The sequence below is a fragment of the Rhincodon typus genome, chromosome 36 (genome assembly GCF_021869965.1).
Source record: "Rhincodon typus isolate 14 chromosome 36, sRhiTyp1.1, whole genome shotgun sequence".
In the NCBI taxonomy this organism is placed as follows: domain Eukaryota; kingdom Metazoa; phylum Chordata; class Chondrichthyes; order Orectolobiformes; family Rhincodontidae; genus Rhincodon; species Rhincodon typus.
In genome coordinates, this window is record NC_063367.1 from 3,619,199 (window position 1) to 3,639,857 (window position 20,659).

General features: G+C 42.6%; 1 protein-coding gene across 2 annotated transcripts in view; it reads right to left on the minus strand.

Annotated features, from left to right (window-relative positions):
- znf609b (zinc finger protein 609b) overlaps window positions 1–20,659 on the minus strand; it is a 98,782-nt gene that overhangs the window by 20,838 nt on the left and 57,285 nt on the right. For both annotated transcript variants that reach the window (XM_020534299.2, XM_020534300.2), the window contains exon 3: window positions 15,804–18,264. In XM_020534299.2, coding sequence (XP_020389888.1) covers window positions 15,804–18,264 — 2,461 coding nt within the window. The remainder of the gene's footprint in view (window positions 1–15,803; window positions 18,265–20,659) is intronic.

Genomic DNA, 20,659 nt, shown 5'->3' on the forward strand with positions numbered 1-20,659 from the left:
CTTCTTAATGACATTTATAGCCAGCTCTGCAGAGATGAAAAATTGCTTAGTTTCCCCAAAATGACAATGTGCAACTTCACAGAATCTCAGACCATATAACAAAGCTTTGTTAACAGAACATGCTGCTGCTTAAGGGGTTGATGTAAATATGTAGCCGAACACTCAATTGTTTTGAAATGGTGACAGCAAAGTGAGGGCAGTTTGGCTCTTCTTTAACCCAGCCAATCATAGCCTTCCTAATTAGGAAAATGATGACTGGGGCAAGTGGGTAATTTTTTAATATTGACCATATTGAGCACATTCATTCCCACAATGCTCCACAAAGTCAGTTCCCTTGACTGTTCTACCAGATGCCTTCTGTAATTCCGATAGCAGCCTCCGTGGAGAAAAGCTAGGAGCTGGGACCTGGCTTGATTGCTGTTAGAGACTACAACTTGATCCTGTGAAGCAGGTCTGCCCAATGAGACAAAGTGTAGTTCCATTAGAAGAAAAGATATAGGTCCCAAGATGGGACAGACTCCAATCATGGCTGCATTCCCACAAAATATGATTTTGTTGAAGAAACTGTATGAAATGGTCCTCATAGAAGGGAAAGTGTGAAGGAGTGTGTACAGAGTCTTGGGAGAGATGGAGTTTCTACAAACTGCTTTTACCTTCCCACTGTGAGCAGGAGCCAGTTTTGGAAGGCAGGTAGCGCAGGCATTCCAGCTGTACCTGCAGTGGAACTGGTGACCCCTGAACCACTTGGAAAAAGTGGTACTTGTTTGTTGACCTCTATGAACTCAAGCGCCAGAGTGTACTGACAAACTCAGCCAGAGTATTCTCTTTATGAGAGCGCCTTGCCCTCCCCCAACTCCCAACATTACCTGTTGCAGCATACTGGAAACTGTGAAGAAATTTACCATTTCAATGACTCTGTAGGGGAGGAGGAGCTCTGTTGGAAATAAAGTCAAGTTCAAAATAGGAATATGGTTTCTCTGTGCAATTTAAGGATGGCTGTGGACAGTTACACTTTGTCTTTGAAAGGAGCACTTTGGGAAAAGAAATTTACCATCTTGCTCTGTGGGATAGCTATTTCACAATTAAGGTAGCTGGATATCACTTCTCAGGAGAATGGCTGCTCTCTTCTGTTCCTGCATTTTATCCACAACTTAAGTGCGATTAAATACACTTAAGATAGTGCCGTATAATAGATAAGTTTGCGAGGCGGTGAATGTCGTTGTAAAAAGTCAGACAGCTCTTCAGGACAGAATGCTGTCCAGTGATATAGCTCGAGTGGACCTATTTAGAACTGGTTAAGGTGTCCCTGAGCATAGAAACTCTACCACTTAAGTTTCCTGTGACACAGAAATTACTGGGGCATCCCCAAGTCTATGGGCGCTGAAAGGCAGTTGTGTGGGTTGTTCCAGATTTCTTACCTTCTGAGTGCAGTTCAATTTTATTTCTACTCCTAAGGTCTGTGCAATATTTTTGATGTTAGATATCTGTTTCTAAAGAACTGTAATTCTTACACTTCTGTCAGAAGCTTCCTGTTAGCAAAAAAATTTAAACCAAGTGCTCACTTCCAAACAGGCTTTCTAGTTTTAAGGCAAATGACAGCTTTTCTTGCCTCTCCTGTTCTTTAACGCTGCAGTTTATAATTTAAAGAACACCTCTACAAGCTGGTAACCAAACCAATGGAGCTACCTGTTTCTGCTGCTGCAGTTTCTTTCCTCTATCCCACTCCTGCAGGAATTAACTAATCTTTAGAATAAGATTACTATCTCTGCCCTATTCGACCATGGAGATAAGCCACAGCCAGTCTTTCTTTCGATGCTCTGTATTTTCTGCAGGAGTCCGCAGGTTCTCATCGGAAGCAGAATCCCAGCTACTTCCCTTGACCTGATTTATGAATGTTAATCCTGACCGTGCCCTGTACCACCACCCTGGCTGAAATCCACATTGGCTAACAGCACCTAATTTGGTCTGGTTTAGTGAGGGAGTGCTCACTAACATTCAAGGAAGATCTCAATATTGTTAAAGAGAGGATAGAAAACGTTCAATGATAGCTTTATTACCTAACTCATGTATGCACAACAGGGTTTTTAAATTAATGCATACTGCTAAATTAGAAGCATGATTTTTAACAATAAATATCAACACGCAACATCAATAGCAGGTGGCACCTCATTACATTTATCATAGTTTATTTGCACAGACTTATTTAAGAAAGGACTAAATTTGCAACAGGTCCATTGCACAATTGTTGGAATTGAATATTAAATACAATCCTGTTCTATTCATTTAATTGAGTTTTACACCAGGATGAAAAAGAGATTATTTTTGGAAGTAATGTTGCTCCATTAATCACCATCATCCCATATGCAAAATCTCAATGATTGCAGTTGAACAGGAAAGGCTTTGGAAGATGCAGGAGATGGTTATTTGTGTCTGATCAGCTGAAATGCATGGCAGTGAAATTAAGTCAAAGTTGATTTGAAGCCTGAGAGTATGCAGGAGGCAAATTCAATCAAGATCCTCAAAAGACAACTGAATAATTATCTGAAGGGAAAAAAAAATGCAAAGCTTTGCAAGGGGATGGAACTGTGATAGTTGTGTTTGCAGACAACAAGCATGGACACAATGGGCAAAAAAGCCTCTTTCTTAACTGTTGTACAATTCTAACCTACCCGTACTGACATAAAAATCACCAGTTTACATTCTCTTTCAAAGGCATTCTCAACATGGCTTCAGTTAAGGTACAGACACACACAACAGACTATCATAAAATGTAAACATAATAGATCAATTTAACAGAATAAATTTCATCTTGCACTGCTCTCCAGTTTGTACAGTATATGCCACATACTTAGATAAAGACACCTCTTGCACCGAGCATTTCCAGGTGTCCTCTTTCCAGCTCTCCAGTGAGTTTCTATTGTCCTGGTGTATTCAATTTACTATTCTCCAACTGTGCAATTTTAGATGCACACAATGCTGAAATCTAATTCAACTCTGGATAGATTGTTGGTGGTTGGCCCTAAGTGCAGCATTGAGATTCCTTGGTCTAAACATTCTACACCACAGTGAAGACATGAACAAAGTGAAAATTCATCATGTAGAATCCCTAATGCATCAAAACATCAAATGCTGACACATACAAAACAGTTCTAAGTGTGTATTGAATAGAGGGCCTTCCACCACATACAGGATTATAATTCCTGAACACAGAATATGTTTTAGGATTTGCCAAATGGGCTACTGGGAGTGGCCTCTCATCTCTCTCCAGCAATGAATTAGTTGGTATCTCGAAAATCCCTTTAGTGATGAAGAATTAAAGTCACTGCCATCTCTTGGCACAAGATGCAATGAACTGCAATACTGAGTAAAATGAGCTAGGGATCAAATTCTATCTCTGTAATCTGCTATAAATACAAAAACAGATAGATTACACGCCACAGCTGTAGCAGTCAGGAGTCTGCAAACTAAGATTTGCTATATACAATATGGGTGTTCTCTTTTTTTAAAAAGACAAGGGATTATATAGAAGACTTTTCCCTTTAAGGCCACATTCGCATCACGTTCTCTGTCTGTGCTTTATATAAAGCTTCCTGCGTAGTGAACCTCAAATGACTTTCTATAAATCTGCTGGCAGGGTAACACAAACTCACGAAAACATGTTATGTACTGAATCCACCAGGTGGAAAATAGACAGTATGTGTTTATGGTGAGCATGCCTGAGGGCCAGCAAGTTAGTAAAAAGCACTGCAGTTCTCCCGAGACAAACCTGTTGAAAATAGCTGCTAATTGAGACCACAATCGGGTTAATTTGAGGATAACACCAGCAGTCTGAAATGTCAATGTGGCATCAATTGCCTTTTCCTCCTCCTACCTCCAACCCCACTATCAAATGAGGAAAAATTGTCAATCCAATTTAGAGCATTTTAACAATGTCAATCATTGCCATGTATCGGTATAAGATTGCATCTGAACATGATTCAGTGGTTCTCCCTCACTTCTATCAGGAGATTCTAGGTGCAAGTACTTGACAAAGATCTATATTTTAGGTCGACACTCAGGGCTGTACCAAGGAAGTGCCCATCTTTTGGAGGAGACGTGAAACCAAGACCTGTCTGTCCGCTCAGGCAGAAGTAAAAGGTCCCACATCCGCTATCAAAGGAGGCCATTCTATGCTCCGGGCCAATATTTATTTTCAACCACTATCCCTAGAATACCGGTTCAACATCACATGGCTATTTGAAGGACATTATGTGTACACCAGGGACTGCAGTATTTCCTATGTTACAGCAGTAACCACACTTCCAAAATACCTGATTGCTGCGAAGCACTTTGGGATTATCATCATAGATTGGGCCCTCGCTGATAATAGTCTCTTATCCATGATTCCGATTTTTTTTTTTAAAAAACTCATTTGTGAGATGTGGTTTATCGCTTGCTGGCCAGCATTTATTGCCTTTCTCTAGTTGCTCTTCAGAAGGTGGTGATGAGCTGCTTTCTTGATCTGCTGCAGTCCACCTGCTGGGGGTTGACCCACAATGCCATTAGGGATGGGAATTCCAGGATTATGACTCAGCGAGAATGAAGGAGTGGCGATATATTTCCAAGTCAGGATGGTGAGTGGCTTGGAGGGAAACTTGAAGATGGTGGTGTTCCCATGTATCTGTTCTCCTTGTCCTTCTAGACGGAATTGGGTTTGGAAGGTGCTGTCTGAGGATCTTCCGCAGTGCATCTTGTAGATAGTACACACTGCTGCTCTTCAGTGTCGGTGGTAGAGAGAATGCATGTTTGTGGATGAAGTGCCAATCAAGCGGCTGCTTTGTACTGGATGGTGTCAAGCTTCTTGAGTGTTGTTGGGGCTGCACTCATCCAGGCAAGTGGGGTGTATTCCATCACACTCCTGACTTGTGCCTTGTAGATGGTGGACAGGCTTTGGGGAGTCAGGAGGTGAGTTATTCACCACAGTATTCCTAGCCTCTGACCTGCTCTTGTAACCATTGTGTTTGTGTGGCGAGTCCAGTTGAGTTTCTGGCCAACGGTAACCTCCAGGATGTTGCTAATGAGGGAAGCAGTGATGGTAATACTATTGAATGTCAAGTGGTGATGGTTAGATTGTCTCTTATTGGTGATAGCCATAAATGGCATTTGTTACTTGCCACTTGTCAGCCCAAGCCTGGATATTGTCCAGATTTTGTCACATTTGAACATGGACTGCTTCAGTATTTGAGGAGTTGCGAATGGTGCTGAACATTGTACAATCATTGGTGAACATCCCCACTTCTGATCTTAGGCTGGAGGGGAGGTCATTGCTGAAGCAGCTGAAGATGGTTGGGGATAAGACACTACCCTGAGGAACTCCTGCAGAGATGTCCTGGAGCTGAGCTGGCTGGCCTCCAACAAACACAACCCTCTTCCTACGTATCAGGTATGACTCCAACCTGCAAAGAGTTTGCCCCCTTATATCCATTGATTCCAGTTTTGCTAGGGGTCCTTGATGCCAAGGGCTGTCACTCTCACCTCACCTCTGGAATTCAGCTCTTTTGTCCATGTTTGAACGAAGGCTGTAATGAGGTCAGGAGTCGAGTGGCCCTGGCAGAACCCAAACTGGGTGTTGCCGAACAGGTGCGGAACAGGTGTTGATGACAGCTTCCATCACTTTACTGATGATCAAGAGTAGAGTGATGGGGCGGTAATTGGCTGGGGTGGATTTGTTCTGTTTTTTGTGTGCAGGACAGAACTGGGTAATTTCTATACACTCTCAGGTAGATGCCAATATTGTAACTGTATTGGAACAGCCTGGCTAGCGGAGCAGCAAGTTCTAGAGCACAATACCTCAGTACTATTGCTGGAATGTTGTCAGGGTCCATAGCTTTTGCGGATTCCAGTGTCTCTAATCATTTCTTAATATCATTAACGTGAATCGAATTGCTGGTATCTGTAACGCTAGGGACCACTGGAGGAGGCCGAGATGGATTATTCACTCAGCACTTTTGGCTGGAGATTGCTGCAAATATTTCAGCCTTATCCTTTGCACTGATGTACTGGGCTCTTCCATCATTGAGGATGGGGATATTTGTGGAGCCTCCTCCTCCAGTGAGTTGTTTAATTGTCCACCACCATTCACGACTGGATGTGGCAGGACTGCAGAGCTTAGATCTGATCCGTTGGTTGTGGGATCGCTTAGCTCTGTCTACCACATGTTGCTTATTTGTTTGGCGTGCAAGTAGTCCTGTTTGGTAGCTTCACCAGGTTGACACCTCATTTTCAGGTATGCCTGGTGCTGCTCCTGGCATGCCCTTCTGCACTCTCCATTGAACCAGGCTGATACCCTGGATTGATGGTAATGGTTGAGTGGGGGATATGCCGGGCCACGAGGTTACAGACTGTGCTGGAGTACAATTCTTCCGCTATTGATGGCCCACAGCACCTTATGGATACCAGTCTTGATTTGCTAGATCTGTTCAAAGTCTTTCCCATTTAGCACAGTGATCGTGCCACACAACACGATGGAGGTTATTCTCAATGTGAAGTTGGGGATTCGTCTCCACAAGAACTGTGCAGTGATCACTCTTACTGATACTGTCATGGACAGATGCATCTGCAGCTAACAGATTAATAAAGATGAGGTCAAGTATGTTTCTCCCTCTTGTTGGTTCCCTCACCATTTGTCCTTTAGGACCTGACCAGCTCAATCAGTAGTACTACTGCCGTGCCACTCTTGGTGGTGGACACTTAAATCTCCCACCCAGAGTACATTTTGAGCCCTTGCCACCCTCAGTGCATCCACCAAGGGTTGTTCAACACGAGGAGAAAAGACGCATTGGTCAAGGAAGGACGGTATGTGACAATCAGCAGGAGGTTTCCTTGCCCATGTTTAACTGAAGTAATGAGACTTCATGGGGTCCGGGGTCAATGTTGAGGACTCCCAGAGCAACACCCTCCCGACTGTATACCACTGTGTTGCCACGTATGTTTGGTCTGTCTTGACAGTGGGGCAGGACACATCCGGGGAAGGTGACTGGGACGTTGTCTGTAAGGTATGATTCTATAAGTATGGCTATGTCAGGCTGTTGCTTGACTCATCTGTGAGACTACTCTCCCAGTTTTGGCACTAACCCCCAGATGTTGGCGAGGAGGGCTTCACAGGGTCAAAAGGGCTGTTTCCGCCGTTGTCTTTTCCAGTGCCTAGGTTGATGCCAAGTGATCAGTCCAGTTTCATTTCTTTGAGACTTTGTAGCAACTGGTTCAACTGAATGGCTTGCTAGGCCATTTCAAAGGGCAGCTGACAGTCAACTACATTGCTGTGGGTCTGAAGTCACATATAGGCCAGACCAGGTGAAGGTGGCGGATTTCCTTCCCTGAATGGGATTTTCCAACAACGGTTTCATGATTATCGGCAGATTCTTAATTCCAGAGTTTTTTTAAAATTCAAATTCCACCATCTGCCACGGCAGAATTCGAACCCGGATCCCAAGAATAGTGTCCAGTGATAATACCACGAGGGCAGTGCCTCCCTGCATGAGGGGGCCAACTGTAAGATTTCCAAATTTGCTGATGAACTGACTTGGGTGGAAATGTGAGGAAGATGTAAGGAAGTTTCAGGAGGACTTGGACAGACTGAGTGAATGGTCTAGAACATGGCAGATTAAGTGTGAAGTTATTCACTTTGGTGAAAGAACAGGAAGGCACAATGTTTCCTCAATGACATGAGGTTTAGAAGTGCCGGTGTCCAAAGAGATTTGGATGTCCTTGTCCAGAAGTCACTCAAAGTTAGCTTGTAGGTGCAGCAAGCAATCAGAGAAGTAAAAATTTCTTGCTGCAGTTGTAGGAAGCCTGGGTGAGAGCTAATCTTGGGTACTGTGTATAATTTTCATCGCCTTATCTCCTTGCCATGGAGGCAGCTCTTGGCATCTGTCTTGATATTAAGTCCAGGTTTACCCTTAAACATTTATCTTTTCACTCTATTACTTTACAGGTCATTTTTTGCTGGTTTTTAAAAGTTTACTAGCTCATTAAGAATCTTTGTCACAGTGTACGTTTTTTCTTTCAATTTGATGCTATCCTTAAATTACCTAGTTAACCATGGTTGGCTTAACCCTTTCCTAGAATCCTTCTTCCTCACTGGGATATATCTTTGTTGTGAGTCATGAACTATTTTCTTAAATGTCTGCCATTGCTCCTAAACTGTCTTTCTTGCTAAACACCTTTCCCAGTCCACTCCAGCTAGCTCCACTCTCAATCAAAGGGTTTCAGCCAATTCTCCCAAGAGTACTGGAAGTTGTGGGTATAAATGGTAATGGGCAATGTACTCTCTTATAAAAAATATAAATACTGTTCTCCTCACATCACCGAAACAAACACATGTTGAGCTTGAGGGGAGAGTTATTTTCCAAGTGCATGCTCTAGCAGAGAACACTGGCTGTCTAACTGATTGTGGAGACATCGGAGTTAAATTGGTGCCATAAACACCTCAAAACTGTAATTATGGAGGGTAACCAGAGAATGAATCTTTCTCTTGTGTAAGAACTCTGGGATCTCCACTGCCACCTGACTGACATCAGATACATCCCCACAGAGTCAAACCAGTGATCTTCGTGTTGTCGCAGCAGTAAGTTTAAAACTGAGATGAAGGGAAACTCTAAGGTTCTCCCCTCTTAACAGAGCGAGAAGGTGAACTGGTCCACTTTGCTTTATACAGAAACAGAATGGAGACTTACCATCGGCTGAACGAGAGCCTCTAATGAGCAAGGTTTAAATCTCTCTTGCTCAGGAGAGCAATTAAACCGAATGGTCTAATTCTTCCCCTATTTCTTATGAACTTATGAAGGAGTGAAGCCATTACTGTGGACATGAAGACCTCCATCCCCTGCCCTCACCCTGGACAAACCTAATATTTCGGATAAATATGTGACCCGTGATCTCTCAGAATCGTCCCTCCAAACTATTCTGATCTTAAGTAGTAGAGGTCTGAGGACAGGACAAAGAAAATACAAAGCCACCCTCCAAGGACATGGCAACGGCTGTTTGGACATTGGTCCCTGGTTCCATTTCACATGACAATGCTTCATTTTTCACTTGCTCTGGAAGCAGGCACTCATGAAAACAAACTTTTCAAATAGTTGCTTTGAGAAAAGTCCCTGGGAGCTGCATCAACACCAGAGTTTGCTGCTGTCCTGGAAAGGTCATCCAACCTCAACAGTATTTCCTAATTAACCTGACAACCATTGATGCACTTACTCACAACAGGTCAACTTCTCTGTCACAGGAAATTAAAATTCTTATCAGATCTCTTAGTTGTTGTTTGTCCCTCTTGATCCTAAGCAAGCCTTTCAGCCAATTAGCAATCCTTCTTATTTTGAGCAGGCAGCAGTGTTATAATTGCCCACCAAGACACCATGTGCTTCCTCTGCCCAAGCTTATCAGATAAAACAGCTGCACTTCAGCTTCACTAAAGCATAAGTGAGACTTTGCCAATGCAAATAGATTTGGGCAGAGACATGCATGGGACAGCACACTATAATTTGCAGACAAAGCGTCCATTTGTCTTATTTTATTGCTTGTGACAGATCCATGGTCATCTGAAGTCTTCTTGCACATTAAGTCTATTCTAAAACCGGACTTGTCACAGCAACTATCTGAAAAACCAACAGTTCTAATACCACTTAAAGTTCGTATTGTTGTCAATTTTACTTCCTCCCACAACAGAAGGACCACAAACTTAAAGCTGTTCCACATCACAGAAGATGAGACTAGGATTGGGCAATATGCAAGTTCATTTTTTGAACAACATTCCTAGCATTTTAGGTTACAAATGATGGATGAGAAGCTTTCCTTTGTGTTCCAAACAGCAAGCATAACTCACCCCGTGTTCCCAATTCCTACCCTCCTCTCCTATGGGGTGACATCTGGTTATAGCTCGACAGAGGAGGTTGAGGGGTGACTTAATTGATGTGTATAAAATACTGAGAGGGTTGGATAGATTGGACAGGGAAAACTAGTTTCCCCTCCTGGAGAGGTTAATTATGAGGGAGAACTTTGGGTTTATGGTCAGCATGGACTGGTTGGACCAAATGGTCTGTTTCCATGCTGTATGACTCTACTACTCTATATTAGAGGGGATTATTGAAATAGTTAGAAACTGATTCCAGAACGTTCTCAGAAGGAGCAGCATGAGGTGCAGCTGAAGACTGTATTTCTGTTTTATTTTAGGAATGAGCATTGGCTGGAAAGTATGGAATTTCTTTCACTCAAAATTCAAAATTTTCATTCTGTTAAATAGACTCAGTGCTACTGGTTTAATAACATTGAAAACTGATTCAACATAAATTCAGTTCATAGAAGTGTACTTTAGGCATTAGCTTAACATCTTCAGATTTTCAGGTTTGCTGTTGCAATTCTACCTCCCCATCACCCCCACTTTTGCAAGAGAAGTATATGACGCGGGTGGGTTGCATAATTTGAAGTGCCCACCGATCTATCTGTTTCTGTTTTAAGAATTGTGCCATTCTACTATTACTTTAGCTAACACCTGGATATCTCTCCATTAGGAATCAGGTTTGAAATATTCAAGGCAATCTTCGGGATTAGAGGGGACATAAGGAGGGGCAATAGTCTAGTGGTTTTATTGTTAAGACTATTAATCCAGAGATGCAGATAATGTTTTAGGAACAAAGGTTCAAATCCTGCCAAAACAGATGGTGGAATTTGAATTGAATAAAACTATAGAATTAAAGAATCTATTACAGAGAAGACCATGAAAGCAATGTCACTGGTTCACTAATGTCCTTTAGGGAAGGAAACTGCCATCTTTACTTGGTCTGATCTACATGTAACTCCAGACCCACAGCAATGTAGCTAACTATTAACTGGGCAATTAAGAATGGGCAATAATTGCTCCCTAGCCAGCAACATTCACATCCTTGAATGTATTAAAAGGAAAGTTTTCACCCAGAAGGTGGTGGTTGTCTGGAACTGACTGCCCCATTTGGTGTTTGAGGCAGAAACTCTCACTGAGAAGGAATTGAGATCTGACTCTGAAGCTCAGGTGGGATTAGGAAGGTGAGCTGGTGTAGGCACAATGGGCTGAATGGCTTCTTTCTGTGCTGCAACGTTTCTAAGGTTCTACGGATGCCAGTCAATATTCCAATGGCCATTGTACCTCAGTAGCTAACTTTCGTGCATTCACCAGGATCTATATTCCCTCTACTTTTGTTTGCTTCTGCAAGGACCTCCAAGGTCTGAGTGTGGCCCTGCAACTTAGAAGGAACATTGGCCAGGATCATGAACATCACTAGGTGGTCCAGTGAAACATCACGGTATTAGCCCAATGCAGTCCTCAGCAGTGCAGGTATCTATATATCATCAGCATTAGCCTGAAGTCACTGGGATCTGAAAGAGCTCCATGGCTAATTGTCACTTCTTTGCCACTGTCACAGAGTTAATTAAGCTATTAGCATCAACAATGTTTTAATTCCCAAAAAGTTCAACTCAAATTGATTATATCAGAAGGTACTGTGCAAATGTGCATTTTCTGTCCATATCTCCACGATTTTTGTTTCCACTAGTGGGTGAAACTAGAACTAGGGGGCACAGCCTCAAAATAAGGGGAATTAGGACTGTGTTGAGGAGGAACTTCTTCACCCAAAGGGTTGTGAATCTGTGGAATTCCCTGCCCAGTGAAGCAGTTGAGACTACCTCATTGAATGTTTTTAAGGCAAAGATGGACAGTAAAGGAAATAAGGATTATGGTGAGCAGGCAGGTAAGTAGAGCTGAGTCCATGAAAAAAATCAGCATCTTTTTACTTAATGGAGGTTCAATGCAGGTTCAAGGGGTCAGATGGCATACTCCTGCTTTTTTTTCTCATGTTCTTATGTTTAACACAGAAATTCAGTACAGAATGTAAACTCGCTGTGTGAAATGTTCGGCCATTGATTTTGATGAAGGAGACAATATTGGAATTGTACCTCATGGCAATGTCATGGTGAGATTTTCTTCAAGCTAACTTGCTTTTAAAACTTATACAAAGCCCTCTAACTCAATTGTTAAAATGGATGACGATAGGAAGATTGCCTTGAATATTTCAAACCTGATTCCTAATGGAGAGATATCTAGGTGTTAGCTAAAGTAATAGTAGAATGGCACAATTCTTAAAACAGAAACAGATAGATCGGTGGGCACTTCAAATTATGCAACCCACCCGCGTCATATACTTCTCTTGCAAAAGTGGGGGTGATGGGGAGGTAGAATTGCAACAGCAATCCTGAAAATCTGAAGATGTTAAGCTAATGCCTAAAGTACACTTCTATGAACTGAATTTATGTTGAATCAGTTTTCAATGTTATTAAACCAGTAGCACTGAGTCTATTTAACAGAATGAAAATTTTGAATTTTGAGTGAAAGAAATTCCATACTTTCCAGCCAATGCTCATTCCTAAAATAAAACAGAAATACAGTCTTCGGCTGCACTGCATGCTGCTCCTTCTGAGAACATTCTGGAATCAGTTTCTAACTACTTCAATAATCTTATTCACAGATAATGGGAATTTCTCTCTCATATGTTCATTTGATGTTAATGGCACAGGGAGGAGGATTTTGGTTTATGAATACCATGCCAGTTCTCTGCAACAGCAAAGCAGTTAGGGCCAACTCCCTGACCTTTCCAATGTAGCCTTCAAATATTTTCTCTTCTGATACTTATCCAATTCCCTGGCCTGTTCCCTGACTGCTTTGCTTTTTCCTTTAATGTAGCCAGTGACTTCTGTTCTGTGTAACAAACGTTGCTATCAGAATCAAGTTTAAAGGGAGCCATGTCTGCCAACTCTGATCGATTTTGACACAGTCTAGCTCAAGGACAATAAGGTTGTTAGACCCGCAGTCACGGCCAGGATGGAATCACCTGATTCAAAAAGCAACACTAACACTTTGTGAAATCTAAACAGTTTCAAGGACTTGAGCTTTGATTTACCAATTGGTGTTATTTGAATGGAAAAGTTTTTTTAAAAAATGAAGTACTCTAAGCGACTCAAGTTTTGTAAGCCCTAGTTGGAACTTAGCTTTATGGCATTCACACTCAATCGTATGATCTCCAGTACGTTATAGTATACAGAACATAATTTGAGAGAACAACCTTTTCAAGTAAATTGAAAAATTTACAACCCCAAACTGCAAAAGAGTGGACTGAAATTTTCAAAACAAGGTTATTCAGTACCATGATGAATTAAAAAACCAACAGATTTAAAATACTAGCTCAGATGGCTCTTCTCCCCACACCTTAAGGGGATTTCATTAGAACAAAAGCAAAATACAAGAGATGCTGGAAATTGGATAACTACAGCAAATGCTAGAAATACTCATATCTGCAGCATCTGTATTTCAAATCAGTGATATTTCCTCAAAAAAAACTCTGGACCCCACAGTCCTTGCAAACTACCATCCATCTCCAATTTCCAAAGTCTTTTTAATTGTTCCTATCTTTACTGCAACTTTATGCTTGAATTTCTCCAATCAGGTTTCTGCCCTGCCATAGTACCAAAATATCTCAACAAAGTCACAAGTGACATTCTGCAGACTTCGTCAAGGTTAATTTTGCTCCCCCCACCATCCTTCTTGAGCCACCTGCAGTTTCTGACAGAGCTGACCACACTATTTTCCTCCAACAGCTCCCCACTCTCATCCCATTCAGTGGGACTGCTTTCCCGCTCCATTCTTATCCATCCAGTTGCAGCCAAATAATTACTTGCAATGGTTTCCCTACCTTCTCTTACATCCCCTAACTCTGGTGTCCACTAAGGATTGATCCATGCTACCTCACACCCCAGTTCTTGATCTATGTGCTACCCCTCAGTGACATCATCCCAAGGTACAGTGTTACAATGAAATCTGGTTTTAACCCACTACCATTTCTCAACTCTGCACTGTTGCAAAATTATCAGTCTGCTCACCTGATATCCACTACCGGATGAGCAAAAAATTCTTCCAATTATGTATGAGATGCCTGAAGCCCATTGGTTTCAGTTCCTTCCTAGCTACCAATTCCAACCATCTCCCCGGCGACATTCTAAGATTAAGCTATGATGTTCACAACCTTGGTGTCATGTTTGATCCTAAAATGAGCTCCTAACCTCATGTTCATACCAATGTGAATATCCACCATTTTGTCTTTTCCACCATGTCAAACCACTGCAACACTGCCCTATCTCAACTCATCTGCTGTGAGACCCTCATTCATTCCTCTGTTTCCTCTAGATGTGAACTATTCCAAAAAACTGTGTGCTGGTCTCTCTCATTCCACACCATAGCTTAGTGTCCTATTTAATTTTATGATGCTCCTGTGAAATGCTTTGGGAAATTTCATTATGTTAATGGTGTTACAGCAATTAATGTTACAGTTTTAATGTGTCAAAAGGTTGTGGGTGCAAACTTCACTCCATGACTTAACATTGCAGAACACAGTTATGGAAATGCTACAGTATCATAGGAGCCAGATTTTGATCAAGACATTAAAACGTGGCCCTGTGTTTATCCAGTTAGACACAAAGGAAGGCCATGGTTCTTTTCTTAAAAAGGGAAGTTCTGTGTGCCCTGAACAACATTTACCTCTCTGTGGTCATTACCAACAAAAAAAAACATTATCTGATCATTCATCTTGTAAGTTTAGTTTGGGATTTTGCTGTGTGCAAATTGGTTCAGGTTTGCCATCAAGATTGAAATGCATTTCAAAATATAATTTATTGATTATCAAGAATTTTGGGCCAAGTTGAAAACATGATGGGCAATTTATTAATTCAAGGTCTTTCCTTATTGCTGCATCAGTTTTGCTTGTGTACTAATTCTATGCAATTTAGAACAGAATTTGCAAATGACTGAGCTTTAAATCAAGCCTGGTGATGCTTGATGATTTGTGAGCTGGATGCCGTACAGTAACTTAAATTCATAATTTCTTCAAAATGCCTATGGAAGTAACTGTTCTTTTTGCAATGTTTGAAAAGGTCTTTTAAGAGTTATAATTCTGTTTGATAATAAGAAATATTGGTCCTTGTGACCTGGCAACTCTTGACCTGGAAACAACACTAAGAGGAAGGTTAAAAAAAATGTGGCCAGACACAAAGATAACAAAGAAGCTACTGCACTAAAGAACAAAGGAGATCTGCAGCAAATGGGAGAAAGAGAAGGCATAGCTAGAAGATGTGTACAATACTGTTAAACTGGACAGAATGCTGAAGAATGATTACAGCATCAATTGGAATTGGACAATTCCACTGTTGCTGCTTTGGTTTTGTCAGAGTTGACCAGACCACATTGAAGGGGTTAGATAATGCAGCTTCAGTGGAACTTGTGTCACTAAGACTGTTGCAAACCAAGCTAAGATTATTGTGCAAGTGCATGCCATTCTGGTGACGCCCACCTCCAAAGACCTCAGGTAGAGTCCAGTTACTAATGAATATGACTTAAAGACTCAATCGATTGAGTAGAAATGTGAGCGATTCCACGCATCAGAGATCATATTAGAGAACTCTGGAACTGCTCATGATGCCATTTGCTGGTGGGGATCGATGCAGGTGTCTGTGGTTTTGTAAGATATATCTTTGTTGTATCGACCATTTTAAAGTGAAATTTATCAACTTATTTGAAGTATTATTTGACTGTTAGTTCACATTTAATTTACATGGATTTTGATGTAAAAGTAACAGTGAAAAACTTTGTTAAGTCTTCATTTGGGCCGATGGATGGGTGGGTTTGGGAGGTGGTGGTGGTTGTTAGTGCCGAGCAGCCCATAAATCGTATGATTGTGGAGTCTTATTCTTACCTGCCTGTACCATAGCGTTGGATCCATTCCTGAGTGTTTGCTTGACTCTAGACTGGGTTTTGTTTCACATAATTCCCTGCCAAGGTGGCTCCCCTCAGTCAATTTCATCTTTAGTCCCTCAGCTTGCTGGGATTGAATCTTGGAGATATCGTCTGCTTTTGCCATAACGGCATATTTCATGGAGTCTGTGGAGTCCTTGGGCTTGTTGGGCACCGGCTTTGCAAGGTCTGTCAAGCTAGGAGCCTTTGACAGTGTGGCTGAGGCAGAAGACTTCTGTTTCCATTCCTCTCTGTCTCGATCTTTAATGCTATGCTCTTGTTTCTTCTCAGTGTCATTGGTGTTGTGTTTCCCACGATTCTGCTCTTGTCTCTGCTTGTGTTGTTCCTCACACAGCTTTTCATATTGCTGCCTGTACGCTGGGTTTGTGCTCATTACGTGACTGTGGTATCCCTGCTCACTGTACCCATACTGGGGCATATACGCATACTGGCCATAATAGAGAGGCTGCATGTACATTTGAGGCCTTTGCTGGATCACTGAAGGATGGTGACCTGTACTGCTCATGTCAATCTTTTTATCGTCAGCACTTTCAACTTTGACCCTCACCTCTGCACCCTCCTCCTCTACTTCCTTCTTGATTTTGACTGAATGACTGACTGCTCCCGAACTACTACTGGCACCCCCAGGGCTCGAGTGGGGGTAGTTTGGAGAGTAATAGGTGTCATAACCCTGATAGTAAGGAGAGTGAGTTTCCTTATTCAAAGGTGGCTGAGTTCTTGAAGAAGAGGATGAGGAGGAAGAGGAGGTTGACGATGAGGAGGAAAATAATGCTTTCTTGGCACTTTCCTTAGCCATTTGATCCGGAGATGATGTTTTGACTTTGGCGCCTTCTCCCTTCCCCTCTCCATCTTCTCCTGCATCAGAGATATCAGAGTAAGCTGGGCTATTGGTCTTGACTGAAGAGCTGTCGGCTCCGTTCTGCGTCACCACGTGTAAGGGTGTGATAGGTGTTACCAAGCTGGTGCCTTCTAGCCTGCTGGCTGTGCCAATGGAGGGACTCGGCGCATTGTCAGTGAAGCTGTAGATTTTGTCTGCTTCGGCTTTGATACTTGCCAAGCGACTCTCATGTGACTCAGATGAACCATTTAAGAGGCCCTCACCTTTGGGAACAGCATCTGCAGAAGAATCTCGGAAGGGGCTTTTGCCATCCTCAGGCTTTCCTCCTTTCCCCAGTGGCTTGGGACTCGCTGCTTCCTTGGCATCCTTCTTTTTCTTTTCCTTTTTCTTCTTCTCTTTTAAGGGGGTGAGGGCTGGGTTGACTGTCGATGGCTCCCCCATGACAGTTGGCTTGGGTTGAATGGCTTTGAGTGGGGGGCTCTTGGACATCGCTTGGACCACAGTGGTGGCCAGACTTGGAGCAGGCCCTGGACCAGATGCAGTAAAACCAGTAGTGGGGAAGCTGTACATCTGTGCAGACATGGCAGGGACAATGGGCCTGGCTGATTTGGTTTTGAGTGGAAGCTTTTCGGATTTCAAGCTGCTTGACTTCTTGGCTTTATCCTTTTCCAAGACCAACTTCTTTTCGCTCGAATCGTCTCCATCATTGCCTGTATCATCACTTGGGCTGGCCACTGGAGGCCCTTCTTCTGAACACTCAATATTATACATCCCACCAGGCTCTGTGTCAGCCTCTGGAGAGACTTTCTTTTTACTCGAACCCTTACCAGCAATGAGCTTTGCAGCAGGTGAAGGACTATGAGCTTCCATGCTGCCTTCTCTCCTGCCTTTGGGTGTGACCGAGCGAGCAGGGGACATGGAGCCCTTTGCCTGGCAGAATGTGAGAGAGCTGGAAGAGCCATTGCAGCTGCTAGAATCCTGGCTCAGCGATGGGTGTTGGGCGCAGTCCTCACCGTCTGAGTTCTTCTCCTCGCTGTCAATGTCTCCCTCAAGTTTCCCGTCACTGTCTGTATGCGCGTGGGCCTGGTGGTACCGCAGGCCATTAATGTGTTTGTATTTCTTGTTGCAGTTGGGGTGCGGACAATCAATGAGAACAGGTGACGGACAATTATGTTCGGGCACAGGCGGCTCAGTTTTCATCCCTGTAACTGGAGTCGGGGTGGCGGTTCCCCGTGAGTTTGAACGCATTCTCTTCCCTCCTTTTGAGTCCTCAGAACTCGAGGTTAAGTCCAAGTCTGGAGCGGGTTTGTTTTTCCGTTTGTTTCCTGCTGAAGGGCTTGCCTTGATATCTTCAACTGTGTTTGTTGGGGTGCGTCTGTCAGAGGAGTTCTGGCTGCCCCGACGCCCCTTGCTACTTGTGCATGCCCGGGTTTTGGTGACAACCTTGCTGTCTGGCACAGTGGTGGTCTCAATCACTGGAGTATTTGTAGTGGGGCGTGTTCGCTTCCCCCTACCTCGATTGTTCCCTCTCATTTCGAGGTCACTCGTAGGTGATTCACAAAACCTGAAGAAGGCAAATACAAGTCAATGACCTCAGTGAGCTAAATAAGATAATACTTTAGGATTTCTCATTTTAAAAAGTTCAAACCCGAGTTTAATGGATAATGAAAGGGATCAGTACTCATAAAGAGCAGTGTTACTGATGAAACCAATCATTGCTTAAGAAAGTGAGGATAATAAAGGTTTAACAATATATTCCAAGATATTAAGTATATTCAAAACACAGTGGAAGGGACTATGCTGAGTTACAGAATGAATGCAGATAAATCTTTGAGTGCAGTAGGTTTTTCCATTGGTAAGTTAGCAATCTCAGCCATGGCTTCCTGAAAAAAAAAGTGAAGATCATCAGGCTGTTTTACAGAGTTAAATGGAAAAGGGCAAAAATCAATAGGGAAGGAGTTTGCAAATGCCTTTGGATGTTTTTGAAATTTTGATCATGTGCGACAGGAACTTTCAACAGTTGATTGGAGTAGGCTGTTCACAGGTAAAAGGACGACTAGCAAGTGTGAGGCTTTCAAAAATGAGATAACGAGAGTTCAGAGGCATTATGTTCCTGTTAGAGTGAAAGGTAAGGCTAGTAAGAATAAGGAACAATGGATGAATAAAAATATTGAAGCTCTGGTCAAGAATAAGGAGTCATATATTAGGTATAGGCAATTGGGAGCAAGAGAATCTCTTGAAGAATATAAAGGCTTTAGGGGCATTCTTTAGAGGGAAATCGGGACAGCAAAAAGGGGATATGAAATGGCCTTGGCAGATAAGGTTAAGGATAATCCAAGTAAGGATTCTACAAGTACATTAAGAGCAAAAAAGCAGCTAGGGAGAAAATAAAGCCCCTTAAAGATCAACGAGGTGATCTCTGTGTGGAACTACAGGAGATAGGAGAGATACTAAATAAATATTTTGTGTTAATTTTTACTGTGGAGAAAGAAATGGAGGTTAGGGAACTCAGGGAAATAATATGAATTTTGATGGCTTGAAAACAGTCTACATTACAGAACAGCAAGTGCTGGAAGTCTTCAAAAACAAAGGTGGATAAATCTCTGCAACTATTCAAGTGTATCCCAGAACATTACGGGAAGTTAGGAAAGACACTGTGGGGCCCCAGCAGAGATATTTGTATCATCTACAGCTACGGGTGAGGTGCCAGATGACTGGAGGGTGGCTAATGTTGTGCATTTAAGAAAGGCTGCAAGGAGAAGCCAGAGAACTATAGGCCTGTGAGTTTGACATCAATGATGGGTAAGTTGTTACAGGGGGTTCAGAGATAGGATTTTCATGTATTTGGAGAGGCAAAGGCTGCTTAGGGATAGTCAGCTTGGCTTTGTGCATGGGAAATCATGTCTCACAAACTTGATTGAGGTTTTTGAGGACGTAACCAAAAGATTGATGACAGCAGAGCTGTAGACATGTCTACATGGACTTCAGTAAAGCCTTTGACAAGATTCCACATGGTAGACTAATTCGTGGTTAGATCACATGGAGTTCAGGGAGACCTTGCCAATTGGATACAAGGTTGGCTTGACAATAGAAGACAGAGGGTGGTGGTGGAGGATTATTTATTGGACCTAAGGCCTGTGACCAGCGGTGCTCCACAGGGATTGGCGCTGGGCCCACTCTGTTTGTAATTGAAATAAACAATTTTGATGAGAATTTCGGAGGCATGTTTAGTAAGTCTGAGGATGACACGATAAGTGTTGGTATAGTCGACAGTGAAGGAGGTAATCTAAGATTATAAAGGGATCTTGATCAATTGAGCTGAGGAATGGCAGATGGAGTTTAACTTGGACAAATGCGACGTATTGCATTTTGGTAAAACAAACAAGGGCAGGACTTACACAGTTAAAGGTGGGGCCTTGGTAGTGTTGTTGAACAGAGGGATCTAGGGGTTCAGGTATATATTTCTTTGAAAGTTGCATCACAGGTAGACAGGGTGCTTAGAAGGCAGTTAGCATGCTTGCCTTCATTGTTTAGATCACTGAGTACGGAGTTGGGATGTCATGTTGAGGTTGTAGAAGACATTGATGAGGCCATTTTTGGAGTATTATGTACAGTTCTGGTCACCCTGCTAATAAGAAGGATATTATTAAATTGGAGAATGTTGCTGGGAATGGAGGGTTTGAGTTATAATGATAGGCTGTTACCTTTCTCCACTGGAGTGTCAGAGGCTGAGGGATGACCTTGTAGAGGCTTATAAAATCGTGAGGAGCACAGATAAGGTGAAAAGTAAAGGTCTTTACCCTAGTGTGGGGGAGTTCAAATATAGGGGGCATATTTTTAAGGTGAGAGGAGAAAGATTTAAAAGAGGGGCAACCTGAGGGGCAACTTTTCACATAGAGGGTGACTTGTGTGCGAAATAAGCTGCCAGAGGGCGCGGTGGGTGTAAGTACAGTTACAAG